The following is a 15,571-nucleotide window of genomic DNA, read 5'->3' on the forward strand; positions in this document are numbered from 1 at the left end:
CGAATGGTCCTGCTATTCAATTGTATTTCATACGAGAATCACTATTCCAAATTGTCGAATGTTCGCGCCCTTCGAATACGTAAGGGGATAAAAATGCTCATTGGAGCTTCAAATGAGAGAGAACAATGGCAGTGAGGGTTGTTCCAAATGATCCGGCTGCAGGGAAGCGGTGGTTGCTGGGCATCCACCCCAGTTTTCAAGCGAACAGTATTGGGCAGAGAACTTCTGCTCAATAATTTTAAGTTCAATGTTAATAGCCACTGAACCTCAGTCGCCGATGAAGTGACAATTACGCATCACTGCTTCCTAATATTCCCATGGTGGGGGAGCGATTACAGCATTAAACATTCGTTTAGCCATCGTAGCGCGAAATCCTCTACCAATACCCACAATGTATCGCATCCAGCGCGCCAATATGTTGTTCACTATCAGTGAGGTATCTAGCAGACAGGGTTAGGTTGGAATCACTTCTCGTGTGAATATACTTCACTTATCACCGCTGGAGGAGCCCCTTATACCTAAAACACTTTTCCATGCATTCCTTGCAACCCACAGAATTGAATGAAGACTCCCGCCAATATAGAAATGGTACTTTTTAAACATTGCGTGCGAACTTCTGATTTTTTCCTAGTTGACAACCCTTGAACATAACCCCCTGTTGTAATTTTTTTTCTCTAACAACATGACGAACAGTGTAGACGGGGGCATGAGATACACACACAGGACCGACGCGCTGATTACAAAATAATTTTATTCTGACTCCTATAGGCCGAGTCCCATATTTTATTATAGATACCGCCGAACGTATGTTTTATAATTTTATTCTAAGACTCAGTGAACTCCCTTGAAGAAAAGCTGAGGCAGCAGTACGACGCGTTGCGCGTTTTGTAGTCACTGCCCGCAATGCACAGCGATCAAATACCGATTTCATGTTAAATCATTCATGTCGACCTTACTTTGAAACAAACAAAATAAAAACTTACTGATAGGTTTAAAGCACGTGTACTAATTAGTCAGTGCTTGCAAGCATTACAAGAAAGAGAAAGCGTTTCTCCGCGATCGCTTACGCAATACAGCGCGTAGAAAAGCCCGTCAAACATGCTAGGGCCCTCACAAAACAGGTTGTGTGCAGCAATACTCAGCACGCTGAACTGAAAGGCAGTCACATTGCTTATCATCATCATCATCAGCTTATATTTATGTCAACAGCAGGGCGGAGGCCTCTCCCTGCGATCTCCAATTACCCCTGTCTTGCGCTAGCTGATTCCAACTTGCTCCTGCAAATTTCCTAACTTCATCACCCCACATAGCTTTCTGCCATCCTCGACTGCGCTTCCCTTCTCTTGGTATTCATTCTGTAACTCTAATGGTCCACCGGTTATCTACCCTACGCATTACTTTGCCTGCCCAGCTCTTTTTTTTTTTCTCTCTTAATGTCAATTACAATATCGGTTATTCCCGTTTGCTCTCTGATCCACACCGCTCTCTTCCTGTCTCTTAACGTTAGGCCTAACATTTTTCGTTCCATCGCTCTTTGTGCGGCCCTTAACTTGTTCTCGGGTTCCTTTGTTAACCTCCAAGTTTCTGCCCCATATGTTAGCACTGGTAGAATGCCATGATTGTACGCTTTTCTCTTCAACGACAGTGGTAAGCTCCCAATCAGGATTTGGTAATGCCTGCCGTATGCACTCCAACCCAATTTTATTTTCTGTAAATTTTTTTCTCATGATCAGGGTCCCCTATGAGTAACTGACCTAGATAAATGTACTCCTCACGTGTGCGTATGTCCCACCGTGATTTAGTTCAGTTTTCAGTTCAGTTCCAGTTTATTATCCATTCAACAAGCGATGGTTATACACAGTGTTCATATATATTTTAATATATAGGTTCAAATACAGTTCCGAGCGGAACGGACAGAACACTTCAACCTATACAAAAGCTGAGGGTTTTTCTTCTGTCTCATCCGGTACAGCACTAAGCTGTGACGCCTGCATCGCCGGTGGCCGTGCTCCTCATCACGTCAGCGTTGTGAGACGCCTGATAGTGTCCAGGGCATTGTTTCTGGTGCGCAGCTGCAGTTGCCTCGCGTGCTGTGTCAAGCCGACATGTCGTCGCCGCTCAGTCTTGAAACACCGTCTTACCTGCTTCAGTGCTACGCTCAATATTGCTGTACCGCTTTCAACGCATCGCCCCTTCCGGCGACACCATCTGGTTTCGTCCTTGCCACCACGGAACAGAAATAGCAAAAGCAAATGGCGTACGTACACAAGAGTGTATACCTGGACTAAATACGATATATAACAAAAAGATGACAAGGTTCGCTGTATAAGACATCAGTTGATGGTCAACGCATCCGTCTAGTTTGCGTATATAGGGTGTGCCAACTAACATCAGCCAAGCTCTTCAACGAAAAAAAAAATATTTTAAAAACACGCTGTGGGATACGATTTTAGACCACGCTGTTCAGTCGCCATACATCTGACGACAGAACAGCGCATAGGACTTGTAATTGTATTTTGCAATGTGTTTTATTATTCTCTCTCTCTCTCTCTCTTTTTCTTTCTCGTTCAACAGCTTGGCTACCGTTAGCTGGGGCACGGTATACATTGTCCCGTCATGTGCTCTGTCGCCATGACGGGACAACCAACCTCCCCCGCTTCGAACTCTCGTGCTGCTCTTTGTTCCTTCTGTTACGTCTCCTCCTATCGGCCCTAACGATACGCTTCGTCGTTACGGGGATCGATTACAACACCCCACATCCACCCGCGTGATAATCTCCATTAGATACGTGACATTGCCGTGCATTCCCTGCAGTTTGATAGCGGTCCGTCGCTCACGACCGCTATGCAATCAACGCCACTCTAGACCTCGCACGTCGCAGCTGATAAGGCAGCTCTTATCGGCCGACCCATAAACACGACCGGACGTGCGAAATGCCGTACGGTGAGGCCCGCAGGTGACGTACGTCAGAGCTTCGACGCACCGCACCCCTCTTCTGCTCCGCCAACCACTACACGGTAGGTTCCCGTTCCATCAGTGGCTTATTCAGGCATAACGAGCTCAGTTGTCAAGAATTGAAACATCATTAACTAGCATGAATACAAGGGACGACAGCCAACAGATGATGACAAAAAGACAGACGACAGCCGACAGCCAAAAAAGTAACAACGGGCGACAATTCTGTGTGCTTCTTGCTGTCGTTCGTTCTCTTTTTGGCTGTCGTTCCGTCAGTTACTTATTCAGGCATAACAAGCTTAGTTGTTAATAGTTGAGATATTGACTTAGCGCGAAAAAGACAACGGGTGACAGGTCAACAGATGACGACAAAAGGACACACGACGACAGCCAAAAATACAACGGACGACAGTCCTGTGTGCTCCTTGCTGTCGTCCGTTGCATTTTTGTTGGCTGTCTTCTGTCGGCTGTCGTCTGTGTTTTTGTCGTCGTCTGTTGGCTGTCGGCCGTTGTATTTTTCGCGCTAGTTAATGATGTCTCAAGTCTGTAATAAGCGCCAACTGGCCCAACTGTCTTCTCTAATCAGTCGTTAAGCAACGCTGCTATTGTCTTAGCCAAAGGTTTATATAGACGCTCAAAGAATTCGCGGGATATACGCAGTATGTAGGGTATGTTATCATTAGTTATGGAAGTTCATGAAGTGACACACCGGCGGTAGCTAAGGGGCTATGACGTTTCGCTGCTGTGCCCGAGGTAACGGGTTCGCTCCCAGACGCGGCTGCTGCATTCCCGATGGTGGCGAAATGCAAAAAGCGCTTGTGAACCGTGCATTGGATGATCGTTAAAGAAGCATCCATATTAATCATGCCCCTCTCCCCCCCCCCCCCCCCCACTACTGCATACCTTATAATCCAATCATGGTTTTGTTATCGAACTATCCCAGAACATTTTTTTTTCTTTTACGAAGCGACGACAACGTTTTCCACAATGCGTACTCCAACGTGCTCTAAATGCTGCGCTGAGTTTGATACCTTAAAACGTTGATTTAAGCACGGGAAACTTAACGAATAGCCAATAGCAGTGCTCCTGATACGCTGGGGCGAATTTTCAGTTGTCGATAGTTCAGCAAACTGACTGGGCTGGAAAAACTTTATTTAGGTCCTGCAGGACGCGCAAATTACTAATTATTTATTCGTATAATTATTTACGACATAATTATTCTATCACCGCAATATATGCCCCATCGCATTAGCCATCGCCATAAGGTAGGTATTCCATTTTGTAAAACGAAAACGTTTTCTTTATCGTTCCTTCCGCGCACAGCAGTCGAGTGGAACCACCTTACTGCGGACATTGCAACAATCATTGATAACCAATGCTTTCGCGACGCACTAACCACCATTATTTAAGTACATGCCTGTTTGAAATGTTTATTATTACTGACTGTATCTCGCTGTATTGTTTGTATTTTCCCCCACTCCCGATGTAATTCCTTTAGCCTTGAGGGTAAATAAATAAATGAAATTAATAAGAATAATAAATAAGCTATAACGCAGATAAGATCTCATTGTTTTTATTGTACTAGTCTACTGCTCACGGCCAGAAGAATACGCGAAGAAGTTGTTCTAATTTTCCACTATATGGTTACTATGTTCGCGCATTACAAGGTTAACCTGGCTCAAAAGAATTGCGGATACTGCTTTACTAAATCAAACATAATTTTGAAATTTAACGTCTCGAAACTACACAGTGATCTGTGAAATACGCCGAAGTGGAGGTCTCCGGATTAATTTTGATCACCTGTGGTCCCTTAGCATGCACCCGAACCTACGTGCAGGAGCGTTTGTGAAGTCCCCCTCGCATTTATATGCAGCCGCTGAAGCTGGGATTCGAACCTTTGACCTGGTGCTTAGTAGCAGAGCGCCAAAACCACTGATCGCCGTGGAGGATGCATCTTACTTCAGGCATCCCCCGTTTCTCTTAGAGCTTATTTTTTGTGCAATTATCACGTCATGAAAGATTGAATCATATTAAACATTTTATGCTTATGTACAATGAACGTGTATACTGCTTGATTCGTTTCCAATTTATCTATTTTCCGTTACTTGGCGCGCAATTAGCTGTTTCCAAAACACCCGATTCATTGCTATTTATTGAAGTAAAGACAAATCAAAGAACATACGCTTCAGTTACCATGTTTTCTGCGTAATGTTCTAAGTAAAGCAGTTCATGCGTCTACAAGATCACTCACTCTTCTTTTTAATGCAATGTTCCCTCCGGGCATGCACTTCTCTCCTGACGTCGTGTTGGCAGGGATTGCGATCACGAGTGGTGATAGATGCGTTCGAATCTTTCTCATGTTTACCTTCGCCAGTCTTAGGACCTATATTGGTGCCATATCCTGAGCTCAGGTGCAGAATATTCCGGGTATATTTTTGCGATGCCGGAACAATTTTTTCAGGCAGTGCACCGGTCAGCGCGCCGCTACCAACTTGTCGGAGAATACGACTGAAAACGTGTGACTGGTCCAACGACCAAAAAAAAAAAAAAAACAGGAGACCACTCTACTTTATCAATATCACAAGTGGTATGTGATATGCCTTGTAAATATTTCATAAGTGAATATAAATTTAGAGACGAAGTTGACAAAAGGAAATGCTGTAGCCACTGATCAACTACAGTAGTTTGTTACAAGCTCAGAGCTACCCTGTAAAGGCTATTGTGTTTATAAATTCAGTATTCTTCTGTGTATTGTATATTTGTATATCATATATTTTTATTCTACAATTCTGAGGTAATGACAACATTCGAATAATGACGGAAGAACAGAGTTCGAAAGTTAAAAAAAGAATATTGATTCAGCACTGAAGCGCTCGAGTAATTAAATAAAGTAAAATTAAGACCATTTTTACCATTTACGCTTTCATAACAAAAGCAGGCTATATATAGCGAGCTTTTGCTGCAAGGAAGAAGCTGTTCAATGCATCATCATTTTTGTTGACAGTGAAGTTGTGGAACCCACATGAAATTCTTGTTGACGTTCCGCTACCCCCTCATATGCCTCGACTGCGCAAAATATCAGAGTTCAAACATCGAACAAATTTTGACTTCAGTAACTCTCAGTACTTTGCCTGACCGAGAGGTAATTTCGCTGATAAGCAAAGGCAGCAAGGGTACCGTAGAGCGGAGACCAGGCTATCAGATATGACTATGGCTATCTAATAGCCCGGGGCCGGAGTCACTAAGCGCTTTGTTCGTAAGCTTTGTTTGTTATTTGCCGGTCACCTTCGCTAACTTCGTCACCTTGCACAATCATGATTGGATTGCATATGCGTTTTAGCGTAAGAACTTCTGTGTGAGTGCGACCACTGTATGTTGCAATACAGCTTTAAGATGGAAACGGATGATGTTATCGTCAATGTAAAGGAGGACAGAGTTAACAGGAGTAAAAATAGGACAGGTCATCTCTTAGATGCGAATGTGAAGCGCTAAAAATGGTTCGGGCCTAAGATGGTGACATCGTTCGAGGACTGGGTTTGGCCGCCCGTGCTGACGTCAAAAAGACTTCGAATGTCAAGCTTCCATATTGAGCTATACTTAGCCTGTTCTCCCTTCTCCTTACCCATGTTTGTGTAAGGGCCTCGAACCATTGTTTAAATATATCGTATGCAGGGTGTTTTTTTTTCCTTCTTCTTTGTTCTGGTCGTTAGATTTTTTTCCCCAAGGCGTGCAGCCCAATTCTACTTCTTGAGCTGAGTTAATCTCAGAGGCGATCATTATTTGCGCCTTGAATTCGTCCAGCGTTCGGGAGTGCGTATGTCGGGTTGGTGTGGTGGTGGTTAAAGAAATGAACTTATATGTATCAATGTTAATGTCGCCATTCATACATTGGAACAAAAGCTTTAGTCTTTCTAGTTTCGCTGTGTTTTCAATAGTTAGGAAACCGGCTTTATTTATAATTTCTGTTGGCGAATCAGTTCGTGTGTATTTGTTGAATACAAACCTGATTGCCTTACGTTGAACAGCTTCCAGTAGTGATAAAGGATTCTTATTGTGAGGAAACCAAGCAATTGTGGCATATTCTAGGATTGGCTGAACCACTGTAGTATAGGCAAGCAGTTTCGTTTTAGGTAGCGTGGAGCGGAGTCGGCGTCTAAGAAAAGAGAGGTTTTTTTATTGAGGATGACGTGATGTTGCCTACGTGAGTTTCAAACCTGAGATCGTGTGAAAGTGTTAAACCCAAATATTTGTGCTTGTCAACCCTTGGAATCCCATTGTTATTAATTGCATATTTGTAATTCGTTCTTTCTTTCTTCCGAGTTATCGTGAGCACTGCAGATTTCTGAATATTAATTTTCATTTGCCAATCTGAACGCACTGTAATGCGTCATTAACTGTCTCCTGGTCCGCTGGTGAGTTCATTTCGCGGTACAATATGCAATCATCTGCAAATAGTCGAAATTTCGCATTGGATATGGATGGCAAATCATATCCATATTGAAATTTACGAATTGTAGCCGATGACATTTGAAAGCCATGCTCAAGTAGAATGAATTCTGAAGGCGACGCCAGTTTTGAGAAATGAAATCCCAAAGTTTGCGACGAAGTCCACTGGTGTTCGTGCATTTGTTGAGCTCCAACGCATAAAAAGACATTTCGCTGAAAAAGTAAGCTGAACGACAGCGCTTAACTCCAAACTGGCGCTACTTTCAAAGTTTGTTCCAAGTGGATCTGCCTTGGGAAATCACTGGCTTCAATTCGTGTACAGTCGAACCCGGATCGTGAAATGGTTCGATATACTTTCTCTCTCTCTCTCTCTTGAAGATTTGCACAGCGTCGGCGAGACAGACAGCTGGACAAGATGGCGTGGATACACTCAAGCCTGCGTCCTCAGTCTCTGCTTCCTCTTTTGCAGCGCCCGCGTCATGCAGAGCGCGCGTCGCAGTCCTAACTTCTTTCTTGGCGCTGGCTCGTGACACCTCGTGACAATATCAATATAATATAGAAATGTTGTACAAAAAATTTCAATGGAATTTTACAGCTATTCGCTATATCCTGGTTCGTTATATCCGGATTCGCATGGTAATGTAACACGGGTGCTATCGTAATTAGTTAGAAAGTTAATTTAGCGGAAGTTTGGTTAATTAGAATTAGGCATTTTAATGACCAGTGTAAGTAATGCCCACCTTTCCGAGTATTCCAGCTAAATGAGTAGATTTATGCTATATGCCACAGGCGACCTTTAACAAAGTTCCAGTAGGCTGTGTGGTACGTGCTGCGGAGGATATATTGGCACTAGGGGTACAGAATTGACGTGATCGACTGCGCAAGTTACATTTATTCATGCATTTGAAAGCTGCATTTAGAAATTCATGCATTGGAAAGCATCACTAAGCAACCGTAAACTTTTTGCAAGAAATTGCATACTTGTAGGCCTTATAACTCCTGATAATTAGTTAGATAATTATACTTACATTGGCTGAGTGAGGTCTCTCATACGGGACTATTTCCGCTCGGATTGACGAACTTACTGCGGAGCTACTGCCGGAAAACGTACTGCCTTCCTTAACGTCGAGCGAGAGGCTAAAGTTATCTCCGATTACATCATGCACGGCGTGATAACGGCGCCACTGGTGCCGCAACACAGGCATGGTCGAGTGCTGGCTTTTCTCTACACAATGGTACTAAAGTAAGGCGCATAGTTAATACGGTTGCAAATATATAAGCGATAGACTATAACATGTTTGCATGACATTCGGTTTTGCCAAGCGGCACCCTCTGACCGATTTTAAAGATTTTTCCTGTTGAAATTTTCTTAGCGCTAAAAAAGTTCTCTGTCTAACACGTACTCAATTTCAGATGAAGCAGCTCGTTTCCTGGCAAAGCGTTTTCGTTTTGCTGTCGCTCTCGGTCCTCGACTACGGGGACTGCCAGCTTTTCCGGCGGCTTCGCCTGGTGCCACCCATGAACGCGACCGGCCTGTGCCCCAATGTGGCCGCTGCCAGTGAGGACGGCTACACCAGGACCATCTGGTTCTTTCCGAACGGTAGCCGCGTCGCCAACGGAGAGAGAACCACCGTCGACGAAGCTCGTGGTGTCATGGACGTCATCGACCCCAAAAACGAGGACTTGGGTGTGTACATGTGCGTGTCACTCAAAGGATCGAATACGGCCGATGCGAACGCTACCCTAGCGTTCCTGGAGATCTACAGCGCCCAGCGGAGGACGTTGATGGAAAGGCTGTGGATCGGAGGCCTCGCCTCAATGTGCGTGCTGGTCACAGTGGCGTTCGTGAGCCTCGTGATAAAATTCCAGTACCGAAAGCCGCCGGCCGACAAGCGTGGTGAAGCCACAGGTGTGAGGGAGGGAGTGGTGAACAAGAGGTTCGAGCACGAAGAGATGTCGACTGTTTTCTAAAGGGTTCTCGGACTTCTGAGCTTAACAGACCAGGGCGACGTCGGAGTCATGGTTGTATGATCACCACTGCCAGTGTGCTCTATGTGTGACTTCTGCGTGGCATTTTGTTTTATTGCGATAGCAATTATATGGACACTCAAAAGCAGATTTCTGCCGTCGGCGTCGCCGTCGGCGTCGCCGTCGCCGTCGCCGTCGCCGTCGCCGTGAGGTTCCGTATGACGTCATTTGGAGATGAAATCGTCGCCGCGCGCCGAACGCTGTATGTGCGAGTGAAAGGGCGCGAGGGGCGCGTCTTTCACGGGGAGTGAACGCACGGCGGAGAACAAACGCGCGTTCTGCGCCGTGCTCGCTTAAGGGCTGCAGAAGTAGGCGTCTCTTTTCTCCTTTACAATCACCATATATGTAGAGCAAACGCGCCTTCTTTGGACGCGCGAGAGGCCGTGGGGGAGGGGGAGGGAAGGGAGGCGACGTTTAGCTGCGGCACCAAGTGCCTATTTCTATCAGAGGCTCCAGCAACAGTCACCAACGCCGCACGCATTTTGAGCTAACGCGGGCAAAACGCCGATGGCGTCGACAACAGTTCTGCGTGTTGTTGCTACCAAAGCCGCTCACCTTACTTCGTATGACATTGCTGTGTTGCTATCGCATTCATTGCTTCGCCCTTAGGGCGAAACTGTGACATTTTTTTACTTATCTACATATGTGTCATATGTGAGACACGTAATACTCGTGCTGTCTCTTTTACTAAGACCTGAATCAATTTTATATTTCCAAGAACAAGGACAAATAATGATATCTTATTACTCGTTGAATTGCTCGATTCGTTTGCCTGTTTTATAGTGTTTTATTGTTTCTGTTTGCAGTCAACTATCGTCGCTAGGCGTTCGTTATTTTCAATCTCACCATAAAAACAGAAATTACACTCCAAAAAGCGCCTGCTTGCTTCATTTACGGTCCTTGTGAAACATTGAAAATATGTGGTGGAAGGAAGAAGCGTAACAGGCGATAAATTCCTGGAAGTAAGAGCTTTATTAGGATTGCGTATTTCCCAAGCGGGAATGTTCAATGAACAACACTGCAGTCCAACATATTCAATTCACTTATAGCACCGGAATATTTATTTTTGCAACTTTTGGACGGCTACTAGCATAAACTTCCAATCCCTATTTTTACACACTATATAACCAAGACGTCATTACGTCGATCATTCACTGAACATCTCACGGCGTGCTTTCACTTTGGCCTATTGATGGCGCAATAGCTTGCGCAGTTGGCCTTGCAACACAGATTATTGGCGCAGTCGCCGTCAGTGTTGCAACTCGGCAGAATCTTCAACAGGGCGCAGATGTGATGCTTCTGTACTGAAGGTGGTAGGCATATCTTATCTGCAACACAGACACAAAAAGCATGACGTAATGAATCGTCGCGCATGACACTGTATCGGAATGTTGCAATAAAGACACTTTCGACCCATCGTCAAATGACTTCATTGTTGAGGAACTGTAGGTCCTTGGACGCTGTGTCGCGAAAATTTGGGTCAGCGTGCAGCGATCATACAATCAAGAGTTGAACAAACATTCGTCTTGTCAGATAGCATGTATTTTAAATTAGCGTCTGCAGTCAACGGGTAATATACCAAAGACCAAGAGCGTTTAGAAACTTACTCTAGTTTATTCCTAAAGATGCATGGAACACAACACTGACATCAGTTAAATTATGCAGGATACGACGTAGTACCACTGCATCATATACATGGTCATCCGTGTCCGGTTGGTAGTATAACGCGTCGCTCATACCAACAGACTCAGGTAGCTATCAAGTTCCTTTCTTTTTCAAAAGTAGCAAAACTATAAGAGTCTATGTACTTAATTGGTCGTGTGCGCGTGATGCATCTGTCTTGTGCTAACACATCGCGAATGCACTGTATCGATCGATACCTTGGGAAAATAGGCAAAATGTACGAGTTATAAAAGCATGCATACGTTATTGAGATAGCAATTATATGGGCACTCCAAGCGCATTTCTGCCGCCGTCGTCGCCGTCGCCGTGAAGTTCCGTATAAAGGCGCGTGCCGTACGCTGTGTGTGCGAGTGAAAGCATACGATAGTGAGCCGGAGATTGCGGCTAAATGTAGCGCACGCGAGGGTGGAAGGCAGGCCGAAAGCGCGTGGTCTTCTTTCGCACGTGAGGCACGGGAGCAAGGCGACGGAGAGGGAATGAGGGGGGTGGGGGGAAGGGGCTGCGATCTGCTAAGTCGGCTGCTGCACACAGCGCGGCCACGCGGGCGCCGTATCTTGAAAGCGATCTGCGATGGGGACAAAGTGCATGCGCCGAGTGCCGGTAGCTTCGTATGCGCTGTGTTTCGACGCGTTGAAGCGAGACGAGAGACAGCGCGAAGGTCAATTTGCCCGCTGCTGCTGGCGCGCTCCCAATCCGGCGTTTTCACAGCTAGTTCGCGCAGTCATCGAGCGAGATGTGTTCATGTTTACCTGCGCGCGCATGACACCGTGATTGTCTATTTAGTTAGTAAGCAAATGTTTACAACTTCATGCGGCCCATTAAACTACTATCCTTGCTTTGTATAGCTCTCTACTAATTTGCTACGGCAATAGATGCTCCGCCTTTCGGGTGAAACTGCGACTTCTTTATTGACTACATGAATGCCCACTATTTCCTGCTTTACACTGGCATCATAGTTGGGGTAGGAGTGTTAATGCAGCTTGGCAGTTTACATGCTTCGAGACTAGCGTTGCATTGCCAGCTAATCTAAATGGCCCATACAGGTCCCGCCACCTGTCAATCATCGAGTCACTGCTAAAGGCAAGAAAGTGCATAGTATTCATTCATGATTAGATTATGCTATCTCTAGAGCATTTAGTGCTTTTGGTGTATCCATTCGCCATAAAGTCTTTCGTAAGTCTACTAAATCTAACAATGTGCCAGAATAGCGCTGATTTCCACAGACGTGTAGCCACAAGGTTTTGACTTCATTGGCGTGTGGCCATTTGTCACAATATTTCACATCAGTTTAGCCATTTTCGTATGAAGTAATCTTCAACAAAAATAGCGGATTATTTTTAGCAGTGAGCTTGCAGTTACATTGCACAATTAAAAATGCGATCTTGGAATGTAATTGTTTAATGCACATGTGTTTTCAACGTATACACACACGCAAAACAAAGCCATTTTTTATTTCTTGTCAAGTAGCAATGTGGGCTGTTTTCTTTCTGTTAATGTGCTTATTGTGCTTTTTGTTTCCTTGTCAAAATATTTTTTTCAAAACTTTTGTTTTTAACTTTGCTAATGGTGCTTCTTTCTATGGAGTAAACGTATAGGCGATTGCAGTAGTGCGTTTTCGGGGTTTCCTGCATAGACTAGAGAAAACAGCGTGCTTTTCCCAAATAAGTCTCACGTAGAAGTAAGTTACCCCGTTTGGTCATCACGCGCTTTTCCCTATTTTTGTGAACCGAAAACCACGAGAATGTTTCTGTAGTATGTTACAACTGCATGTTCGCACATTTCATACGATCGCGGTCTGTACTCTGAAATTCACAACTAAGTAGTTATCAATACTTCCATAGTGATTATGAGCATTGGTGTGCCTGTGCTGCACCGTACTTGTGTAATGCCGTTTACTGTCATATAAAGGATAGCACAAATATAGCCATTTGTACACTTCAAGTCCATTTTGTGTGGAATCACTGATATTTCGTCTCTCTCTCTCTCTCTCTCTCTCTCTCTCTCTCGCTGTGTGCGTGTGCGTGCGCGCGCGCTTTGAAGGAACAGAAATTGATTGTATTTAAGATCACTGATCGAATAAACACTAATGAATGAATTGATGAATGCATTGAAACAATTGCGAATGAACCTTATCAACATAGCGACATTACGAAAAGATCCTCGAAGCAACAACTAACGGGAGCAGAAACGCCCACATCACATAACATGCAAGGCGACTGTAGAAATAAGCAGCATCCTTACGAATGAAATGTATTTTACATTCGTCAGTATGAATTCTTCAGACACACACGTGAGTAAACATGGAGCAAAGTGCTGACGCCTCCAAGTTGTTTGCAAGGATTAAAAGCGGCAAATCAGAACCAACGTTCTTCCTTCTTAAATTGCTACAGTCGGTGACGTGAGGCGCGCGGCTGCTTCAGATATCGAAACTTGCTCCGAAATAATTAAGACAACATCTGGTTACCACTCTTTGTACACGACATATGGTGCCTTTCACAGCTATATAACCTCTCGCAAAACCGAGACACACAATGTTAGACAACATGGAGTATAAAAACACGTCTTTGTAACAGCTGGAATGATTGCCGCTTCTCCAAGGATATGCAAACATTACAACCTGCCGAGTGAACACAGGCCTACTTATGCATAAAACATAACATAAAACATAAACATAAAACATAAAACGGTCAACTTTGTCATTAGTTATCAAACCGAATAAACTCCACTTAACAATTCATAATCGAATGCCCAAGTCACTTGTGCGATGAGCAAGGCCGAAGCCTTTTGTCCAATTGCATCATAGAAGTTAAATGATCGGAGTATTGTGCTCTCTTTGGGGATTGTTTATAAAATTGAAGGTAAGCCGCTCAGTCACGTATTACTTGCAGCCCGTCAATTGCGAACAGCACAGTGCAAGAGGAGTGCGTGTCTTTTGTGCATCCTACCAAAACCAAAGGGCCCACGAATATGCACAACGAGCTCTGGTGTGTCACTGGTGGTGTTCGTCTCACACATCAGAGTTCGTCATACAGCTTCGCGCGATTGACCACATATCGGGAAATAAAATGGCTCGCTACAACATCCGAAATTCCGAATATATATATATATATATATATATATATATATATATATATATATATATATATATATATATATATATATATATATATGTTTGTTTGTTTATCGGGTGGCCAGTCGCGTGGAAGTTCTGCGTGTATTCGCGGGCTTCTTTCACGCTCACAGACAAACTTTTATTTATGTAGCACGTATTGAGCAACAGAAAGCTGTATCGGGAGTTTTTCATACTGTTCTACAATTCCCTCACTGACACTTTTCATCTAATTCTAATATTTGATAAGTTGGTTGATTATTGAATACTAATTATGTAGTTAGAAGGAATGCAAAGGTAATCTAAGTATCTCCAAGTGATGCCGGTGTTTATCAAGCGACGGCAAACAACATTACCGTGGTTCTGTCCAGCTACGTGGCATTTGCATATTTTTAAATCATGGTGCATGATAGTTAGGACACTCTGTATATATTTTACGAGGAACCGAACGTAATTTAAAAAAATCATGTGTAATAAATTAAACAACGTTTGAGTAAACTCGCTGTGGAGATCTCCCACTTAGAAACGTAAATCGCTGGAGGCTTCCTAAAAGTTAAGAATTAGTGCAAATCATCCAAAGCGTACAGCTCTAAATGGCAGTAAATTCAGAACACAAATCTAAACGATGAAATATGAAAAAGAAATAATTCTAGGAAACCTTTCGTGAGATAAAGCAACAAGAAAAAAATAAAAGATAAAATTACTGGTTTCATCTTCTTAGCACAAGTAGGAAAGATCAGAAATACGGTCTACCGTTTGCAGTTTTGTTCGCCCTGCGTTACAAACATCGAAAATCGCTCAGTTCTGTACACCGATGGAACCCACCTGGCAAAGCCGAGACACTTCGGCAAGCATAAACTACGAGCAAGAGAGAAAGGCCACTCGAATGCATCGTGACGAATGGCAACATCTGGCTTGCAACGCGCGTAAACAAGCGTTTACACAACGGGCCATATGTTTCGGCGCCTGTTAAGCGCTCGTATAAAGCGCACAGATATGCGATGTTTCACAATCCGTCTCGGTACGCGAATTAGACTCTTTATTACACAGGAGTCGCCCACTCCCCTAACCTCCCTCCTTCCTAATTTTTTTTACAGCGTAGCTATGGAGCCTGGTTCCGTAAATCTGACCTTCAAGCTCAGCCAAGGTCAGATAGGGTCCTGGCCTGCCTAACACGTTTTGGACACGCGCGCGCCTCGGGGCAACAGCAAACAATTAATAAAATAATTGAAGAAGGTGCTAAGACCTTCATGTTTTATATAAAACTGCTGATATTGCCCCTGAAACAATCTCTTCCCAGCAATGCACATTTGTTTAAAAGTGAGGCCGTCTTTAAGGGGATCGGTGCAA

The 15,571-nt window shown here is 44.1% G+C and overlaps 1 protein-coding gene across 2 annotated transcripts in view; it reads left to right on the top strand.

The window, feature by feature from the left end:
- LOC119466055 (uncharacterized) overlaps window positions 1-9,477 on the top strand; it is a 36,667-nt gene extending 27,190 nt beyond the window's left edge. The window contains exons 1-2 of one of the 2 annotated variants that reach the window (XM_049657012.1): window positions 2,898-3,017; window positions 8,815-9,477. In XM_049657012.1, the coding sequence (XP_049512969.1) occupies window positions 8,815-9,372 (558 nt within the window). In that variant the 5' untranslated portion in view covers window positions 2,898-3,017 and the 3' untranslated portion in view covers window positions 9,373-9,477. Of the gene's footprint in view, window positions 1-2,897; window positions 3,018-8,814 lie in introns of those variants that run through there. The other variant, XM_049657013.1, reaches the window with a different exon arrangement.
- Window positions 9,478-15,571: the final 6,094 nt, after the last annotated feature.

The sequence above is a fragment of the Dermacentor silvarum genome, chromosome 10 (genome assembly GCF_013339745.2).
Source record: "Dermacentor silvarum isolate Dsil-2018 chromosome 10, BIME_Dsil_1.4, whole genome shotgun sequence".
NCBI classification, from domain to species: Eukaryota; Metazoa; Arthropoda; class Arachnida; order Ixodida; family Ixodidae; genus Dermacentor; species Dermacentor silvarum.